The sequence below is a fragment of the Equus caballus genome, chromosome 5, assembly GCF_041296265.1.
Source record: "Equus caballus isolate H_3958 breed thoroughbred chromosome 5, TB-T2T, whole genome shotgun sequence".
Classification (NCBI taxonomy): Eukaryota; Metazoa; Chordata; class Mammalia; order Perissodactyla; family Equidae; genus Equus; species Equus caballus.
Window position 1 is genome coordinate 96,807,513 of NC_091688.1, and position 8,701 is coordinate 96,816,213.

General features: G+C 37.9%; 1 protein-coding gene across 4 annotated transcripts in view; it reads left to right on the plus strand.

Moving 5' to 3' along the window:
• ANKRD13C (ankyrin repeat domain 13C) overlaps positions 1-4,310 on the plus strand; it is an 87,670-nt gene extending 83,360 nt beyond the window's left edge. For 2 of the 4 annotated variants that reach the window (XM_023641861.2, XM_070268850.1), the window contains 2 exons: positions 996-1,057; positions 2,034-4,310. In XM_023641861.2, the coding sequence (XP_023497629.1) occupies positions 996-1,057; positions 2,034-2,069 (98 nt within the window). In that variant the 3' untranslated portion in view covers positions 2,070-4,310. The remainder of the gene's footprint in view (positions 1-995; positions 1,058-2,033) is intronic. The other 2 variants (XM_014740054.3, XM_023641860.2) reach the window with 1 other exon arrangement.
• The last annotated feature ends 4,391 nt before the right edge of the window (positions 4,311-8,701 follow it).

Genomic DNA, 8,701 nt, shown 5'->3' on the forward strand with positions numbered 1-8,701 from the left:
TCATTGTTGATATTCATATTGTTAAATCTGCTGGACACTTTTCTGTTATCCTTGTTAATTTCTCCAAAATTTGTCTCTATTTTTGTGGAGTCCTTGTCCGAATGAATTACAGTTCTTCAAATTCCCTCTGACTTCTTTGACATAGAATTCTCCCTCCATTTTCTCCGTCTCTCTAGAGCACCTCTCCCCTTTCTTTCACTGTTGTCGCCCTACATCGTATTCTCTTTACAGCTGCTAAAACTTTAGCCAGAACGTGTTCCTGCTCTGCCTACAATCATCCATTGGCTTCCCAGTTCACCCAGAGTAAAAGCTGAAGACTTTTCCTTGACCTAAACCCCCATTGATCTAGCTGCCTCTTTCAACTGACTTCATCAGTCTTCCCCTCGCTCCCTTGGCTGCAGCCGCAGTGGTCTCCTGGCTGGTCCCAGAATAAGCCAGATGCTTTCTTTTTAGGGCTTTGATAGTTATTCCTTCTACTTGGACTTTTCTCCCTCCAGGCAACTGTATGGTTTGTTCTTTCTCAGGTCTTTGATGGAAGGTCGCTGTTGTGAGGTTTTCCTTGCCTGCTCCTTTCAAGACCTCTTACTCCCAACACTGGGACTCCCTGGCCCCCAGCAGGCTTTCTTTTTGTCTGGATACTTAGTCACAGTTACTTTTTACTTCTTTGTTCTCTGTATTTCCCAATCAGAATGTAATCTTCATAAATGCGTGATTTTTTTCTCGTTTGCTTGTGTATATCCATCGTTTAAAACAGGGGTCATCAAGCTTTTTCTGAAAGATAGTATTTTAGGCTTTCTGGGCCATATGGTTTCTGTCACAAGTACTCGCTTGCTGGAGAAGGAAAGCAGCCGTATACAATAAGTGAACCACATCCTGTGTTCTAATAAAACTTTACTTATGGACACTGAAGTTTGAATTTCACGTAATTTTACTGGCACAAAATATTATTCTTCCGTGTTTTTTTACCTATTAAAAAATGTGTCGTCTTTCCTTAGTTCACAGGCCTTGTAGCGCCAGGCCAAGGCGAAGCCGTAGTGTGCCCACCCCTGACCACTTGGTAGGCACCAATGAAGGATTTTTTCCCCCGGAAATAACTGGAAACTGTAATGCTTCTGTTGATTTCTGTGTTTAAATGTTTTTTAATATTACTTTATGCAATGAATTACTAGCCTTGTAACAGTCAAATAAACTTAATTTACTATATGCCTTTATTCTGGACAGACATTCCACTTAGCTTTCATAGAAGCATTTCAGAGTTTTAAGGAAGCTTTAGAGTTTATTTATTTTGTAGATAAAATCCCTGAGGACCATAAGTTAAATGATTTGTAGGAATCAGAACCCAAGTGTTATGATTTGTGTTTTTTCCAGTAAATAACATATTAGGCATAAAACTAAGCAGAGTGATTAAAGTATTTGGCCATTTTTAATGTCAGGTTTCACCCATAATTTCAGCCAGAAATGTATTTTATTTAGAAGAATATTAGGCTGTATGATGTGGTATGTATGGTTAGGTGGTATGATATTACTCCAGTTACTCCAATTCTGATGAGACTATTTTTATCCCATGTTCTCAAGTTATGGGTTGTTTTTGGTGTTTTTAAAACAAAAAAGGATTAATGTATTTCATTTGTGTTACAATGAAAATAAATCAGCTCAGAGTAATATATACACTAGAATCTGAAGGAAAAATGTCAGAATGCAAAAAGTACAAATGTAGCTGTCCTTTTGCCCCAAGAAAAAGGAAACAAAACCCAGTGGGATCTGGCGTTATAGTTTTAACTATAACTGAGAAGCCATGGGGACTTGAATTTTTGATGTCACTCCTGATGCCTTGGTGTCTTTCTCTCCTTACCAGTAACCAAACCTTCCCCTAAACACACACACTCAGCATTGGACACATATGAGGATTTTTCTGGTCCTCAGATAATGCTTTTTTATAATTTAAGGAGTATGGATATTTCAAGTAGTATTTTATGGTCCATAAATAGATTAACATTTCATTTTACAATGTTATCATTGATTTTTCTCTCTAGATATACCTGTGTTTCCTACGATCACAGCCACTGTGACTTTTCAGGAGTTTCGATATGATGAATTTGATGGCTCCATCTTTACTATACCTGATGACTACAAGGAAGACCCAAGCCGTTTTCCTGATCTTTAGCTGACACAGAAAATGATGCCATGTAACCAAGGAAAGCAAGAGAATGCAGAGACCTCAGAAGTGAATCCAAATAGAAGGGACAAATGCTTTCAGTGAAGAAAAGGGAATTTCATTGAATCGACACATCAGTAATATGATATAATGAAATGGGCCTCTAATAAGAATTTTAGCAAGTTTTCTGATGTGCCATTTTCAATCTTTTTAAAAATATACGTACTATAAGCATAATAGTTTGACACCTTAATGACCCTAAGTACTTCTTATGTAAACAGCTATGAGTGCTGTGATTTGTTTTTAAAAATTTTTACACTTCTTGTTGAAATATATATGCATATAAATATATCTATATCTATATCTATATCTAAAACACTCTTGGACCATTAACATAAATTAAATGTCTTAAGAGAGATGAAGCCCTTTTAAACTTGTCATCTTATATTCAAGGTGACATTTATAAATATTCCTTCAAGCTTTGTTTTCATAAAATGTAAACTATGTAACATTATGTATAGTTCAGTAATTCGAATGTTCGCTCAGTGTAATGAACTAGAAGGAAGGCAGTTTTCTGTAGATGAATGAGCCAAGCGGTAACCATTCAACAGTTGCGTTTCTATGTTGCGATACATTTCAGAAGCAGCGTTCACTCTGCAGGGAATAAGGTACCTCCTTTAGCACCTTAGTGCAATTCATCGTGGTGCTATTTGTTTTTACCTGAATTCTTTCTTCAATGGAAAATGTTTGTTACTAATCTTCCTTTCCTAGAACCTCTATTTTTTTTTCCTAAACTTGAGTTTAAAAGTCGTTTTTGTGTTGATGATAAGGTATGGTTAGCATGCTTAAAGATATTCCTCTTCCAAATATCAGCACTTTAAAACAAATCCAAATTTTTAAACTTGCTTCCTAACAAGTGCACATCATTCTGATTATTTTGTTTTTAGTGGAATATGGATGCAACCGTATCTGTTTTAAAAAACAACTCACGTATTTTGGACATCCCTACATATTTAGTGCTTTCAAAGTAAGGTAAAAACATTTTATATGCTAACAGAATATATTTGTTACAAGTTAACTTCCAGAAACGTACACAAGACTGACAATTCCTACTGTTTATTTTTTTAAATCACAAGAAAATATTTATTGATTTTAATTATCTCCAAAGTGTTAAAATCATGCATTACTCATTTTTGCACTTAAAAATTTTCATATTTATTCCAAGATGGTTTGAAGGTCCAAGAATGAAAATAAATTAGGGAGAAAAATGTATAATGGTCATAAAATATTATGTTTTATTAAAGAGCTTAGCTAAAAAAATGTTTTTTAAATGTATCCTGATAAATGCATCTGTCAAGTTTTTTAGAGTGACCAGTAGTTTAAACTTTTTCCAGGATTTTAAATAATTTGAATGAGTTTAGAAACCTTTATTGAAGAGATGATTTATTTAAAAATCCAAAGCATCAACCATAAGAAATTTTATAATAAACATCTTTAAAGCTGCATCTTCCATGCTGATACATACTACATTGCATATGTTGACATTTTTTAAAATACATTTTATAATGAAGAAAAATAATCATAGGTAAAAATTCAAAGGCCAGTTACTACTTTATGTGGGTCTGTTGAATTTTGTGGAAAGAGTTGGTAAACCCAGACTAGGCTTACTGACCAGAAGTTGATCCCTATTATTTTGGGAAAGCCTGTAGATGAAGTGACTTAAAGATTGAATTATCCTGACAGTGATTTTCTGAGGTTTGAGACACTGAACGGCACTGATCACTGTTGCTTTTCGGCTCCTCTACTTTGTGGGGATACAGTATACTTTCAGGAATATACTGTAGATTTTTTCTAAGTACAGGTAACTTAGTGGGGAAAAAATATGGTAAATTGCAGCTTGGGATTTATCAGTTTCCTAAAAGCTGTGAATATTTGCTGGGGTACACTGGAGGTAGGAAGACTACTGAAAACTTTTGCACTTGGATCTTGTTTTTAATTCTTATCTTTTCTTTCATAAGGAATAGTAGAAAGAGATTATCCATTCCAAAATGTCTTTGATCACAAAGGCCAAGCAAATGTCAGTATCTCTTATGATGGTGAAAACAAGGAGTTAATTAATGCAAATAAACTTTTCACAATATTAGACTTTTCAAAATGTGCCTTTTAATCCAATTAATGAATGAAGCTTTGTGCTGTGTTTCAGGTAGGTAGATCCAGACATCATATATTTTGATAATCTCACGTGAAAATCTGGATTTTGTAATGTTGGGCCACAAAGTTCTATATGCCTTCCATTTGTGATTGAAGAAACTGTTTAAACTTGGGGACTATAAGATGGCCACCTTAAATGGCCATTTAGAAATGTTCAGTATTCCTGCCACTAGTATGGTTTTAAAGGAAGATATGATTTTGTCTTCATGAAAATTATCCCCTGGAGACAGTTTGCCTCTGTCTGTAGACATTCATCTACAGAGAATTGTCAGACTGTAAAAGGGAAGCACAGAGCAGATGCTCTGATTATCGTGAGTGGAGGTGCATGGTCAGAGCAGCTATCGCCAACAGAAGCTGAAACACTACTTCATTTCTTTCTCCTGCTTGAACTGGTGTTGAGCCCCACTCACACTAATGAACCTTGGTTTCCAGTGGCATTTATGTGCAGGTTATTACTCTCTCCTTGGGGAAGGGTGGTAACGATCGTGTGGTGAAGCCTTCCCCCCGTGTCCACTAAGTCTGCAGCAGACAAAGATCCTGTTTCAAGACCACGAAAGGGCTGGAGTAAATATTTTCAGTAAATACTGAATTAAGGGGTGCTTCCTTTTGCTCATTTGTTACTTTTATTTGCAAACATCATGGCTGAGAAAAAGTTGTAATAGAAAACTAGGACAATTCCAAGTCCTGCCTGCAGTGCGCTAGCCTAGAAAATGGGTGAGAGGACTGCTGGTTAGTGTGGGACACACACAGCTCTTCCTGTTAACTGCAGCCAACGGTATCTTAACCCGTTTCCTAAAGTGAACAAAATGGGTGCTTACCAAAGTTGCTGTATTTGCAAACCTTAAGACAGGGAAACTTGCCCCAGAGATAAATGGACAGGAGGTAGTAAATCCTTTGTAAAGACAGTAAAACTAAACTTAGTAAAAGCCCGTCATTTGTCTACTAGGAATTAGCAAAAACTACTTTTGCAAAGCATTTTATGTCAGAAATCTGGGGCAATAAGTATTTTAGGTCACTGTCAAAAAACGTCATCTCAAGTATTATCACATTTTTTAGGTCATGTGACCATCCTTATAGTTCTGCCCGGTGATGAGCTTTTCTAATTGTCGTAGCTCACTTGAGACTAGTCCTTGTAGCCACATGGCATCTCCGGCACAGAGGATTACAAACGCGCGTTTGCCACAGCGCCTACAAATACGGAAGCAAAATCTCCGAAGGATTTTCAAGAAAGGTACTTGGCAGTCATTCCTGAATTTGATATTTTGCAAATGAAAATAATTAGCCTAAAGTAGAAACTTTGTGTATTAGAGGAACCCCCCCCCCCCCCCCCCCCCACTACTTACTTATCCGTACTTCTCACAGAGTTCTTGGTCACCAAAGAAGGCTGACAGGGACTGGCTGGCATGTTTTAAATAATGAGTGTGGTGGTGGTGGTTGAGTTTGGGAGGGCAGACGTGAAGCAGAACTTTTGTAGTTTATGTACATTGTGGCCCCTTTGGGATGAGCAGCAGCTGGGCCTACAATTGCTTCCCCTTCCCCGGGACCCCCCTTTAGCTTCACAGACTTAGGGGTTAGCTGTGTGTGTTCAGCTTCATGATGAAGGGTCCTGGCTTTTGCTGGACATCTGTGCCACCAAGACCTGACCCGAGTTTTAGCCAATTATTGTGGGTTCCAGCTCAGGCTTGTGGTTCCAATTTCTTCTTCTCTCTCCAACTGTCCATCTTCCCTTCCCAGCTGCCCCTGGGCTTCAGTCTCCAGCATCAGATGCAGAGACAAACCGCTTTCAGACTACTTAACCAGCTCCCACAAGTAAGGTCAAATCCCTGGAACAAACCGCCTTTCTCTTGGTTCTGCTCCTTTGATTGAATGCTGAGTGATAAGAAAAACGTTTTTAATCTACATGATACTTGCCCTCCAAAAGTTGATAAGGAACAAAATGAAAGAAGGCAGTTTTTACATTTAGCATACAGTGCGCCCGCCCTATCCGCGGATGTGGAACCCATGGATGTGGAGGGCTGACTAAGGCACTTGGGCATCTGTGGATTTTGGTGTCTGTGGGTGTCCTGACACTAATCCCTCATGGACACCCCGGGAGGACTCTATCGATAAAATTACATCTTGAGGTAATTGAACAGTAAATATTAAACATCATTTGGGACATTCTATTCTTCGTGACTCTAAACCTTCAATGTTTTATGCACAAATCATACTTTAGCTAAAAATAATGTTAGTGACTGCACTAAAAACTTTCAGAAAGTTTTTAAAGTTATTTTTGTACATAACTTTTACAAAGTGAGACTTTTGAAAAAAGAATGTAAACATGTCGCTTCCCCGATTATTTTTCTAAGGACATCATTTAAAAAATATTGGTTCTCTCAAATCCTTTCTCTGAATTCTCTTAGATTGCTAGTAACACCTGCTATACACTAAGTATATTCTTTAGTATTTCCACTAGTAAAGAATTAGCATGGTTCACAAGTGTTATTTCGCTAAAGAACGTCTAAATGAATTTCACACATACTTTGGCATTATAAAATGGAAACGGCAACAAAAATAAAACTGAGTAAAATACACTCAAAAATCAACAAGTCCAGAGTTAGTCTCATTTAGAAAACTACTTCTGCTAATAAAGCCTTAGAAATAGACATATTCTGGATGCTCTTAAAACAAAAGTACCAGTAGCATTTTCATTACGTCCATAGTTAAAGTAACCACAACTACATGTACTTGATAGAGAAATGTCTTAGATAGCACAGAGGTGAAACGCATCACGTAGATTTGAGACAAAAGGAACGGGAATCTCAATTCCAGTTTCAAAGATGTCTGTCAACCTTCAAACAGCATGGACACTAAGCACTTAATCTGGTGCCCAACTGAAGAAAGTGATGGCGTTTTGCTAGAGGAAAAGTGGGCTTGTGTAGGTCACCGTTATGACACCCACGCCAGAACCTGACTCGGTTTTAAGATGCACCCCAAGGTTAAAGTAAAATTAGTTTTACTGTTCTAGAAGCCGTTCGTTTTTCTAAGTATATAAATAACATTTTGCTACCTTCCACGTATGTACAGATGGCCCCCAACTGAGAATGGTTCGACTTGACTTTTTGACTTCATGATGGTTTGAAAGCGATAGACAGGCATTCAGTAGAAAGCGTACTTCAAATTTTGAATTTTGATGCTTTCCCACGTTAGTAATACGCAGCTCCCTCGTGATGCTGGGCAGCAGCAGGCCCCACGACTCCATCAGCCACATGATCATGAGGGTAAACCACTGACACAACATTTTGTGCCCAGACCTCCGTTCTGCTTCACTTTCAGTACTCAATCAGGTATGAACTGCTCAACCCTTCCTCATAAACTAGGCTTCGTTACACGATTTCGCACAACTGCAGGCTAGTCTAAGTGTTCTGCGTGCGTTTAAGGTAGACGAGGCTAAGCTATGATGTTTGGTAGGTTAGATGTATCAGCTCCATTTTTAAGATATTTTCACCTTACGATGGGTTTATCAGGGTGTAAACCCCACTGTTAAGTCGAGGAGCATCTGTATAATCACTACCAGGAAGCATATTACCCAAAAGCCATTTTCACAAAAAACGAAGAGAGCAATATGACCTTCTTCTCAAAGCTTTATCTGCGTGCAATTTATCTCAGTGCTTTTGCTGAAACGTTATTCCAAACTAAATTACTGAAGCTTTGGAAAGCTCTATAACCAAACAGCAGGTACCATTTGCTGACCCAGACACACAAGGCTACATTTTTTTCCTAACTATCAACTACATTGCAAGGTAAGTATCACTCCGTTTACAGACAGGAAAATGGAAAAAAGAAAAAAGTGTACATCTCTCCAGCTGTGAATGAAGCTGAAATTCACGACTGGACTCTCACATAGCCACTGTACCTCTCGCTCACTCCTGAGGAAGTTAGGCAAATAAATAGGACAAACGTTTTTCTAACAAAACCACTTTTATTTTTTAATCATTTTTACTACCAAATACAGAACAAAACTCAGCGTGGAGCAGTGTGCACTTGACTTCAACTGGTGATCCATGTTTTTAAAGGCCCGTGTCCAGTGCGACTCTGCCTTCGTGCATAAAGCGTTCACTGGAAAGCGACCTCAGGATGGATTCCCTTCACTGGAGCGTTGGAAGTCAGTGGCACTATTTTAAAGTCCAAAATTTCTTAATCCTTTTTGGAAAGTTAGTATGTTTGCATTCACAGATTACAAGTGAGGGAACAGACTTTGAGTAATATTAGGTTTAACCATGTGAAACAGCCAGTATTTTACTTGTTTTTGACTTACAAAATTGGCCATGTCATATGGTTCAACCATTATCTACT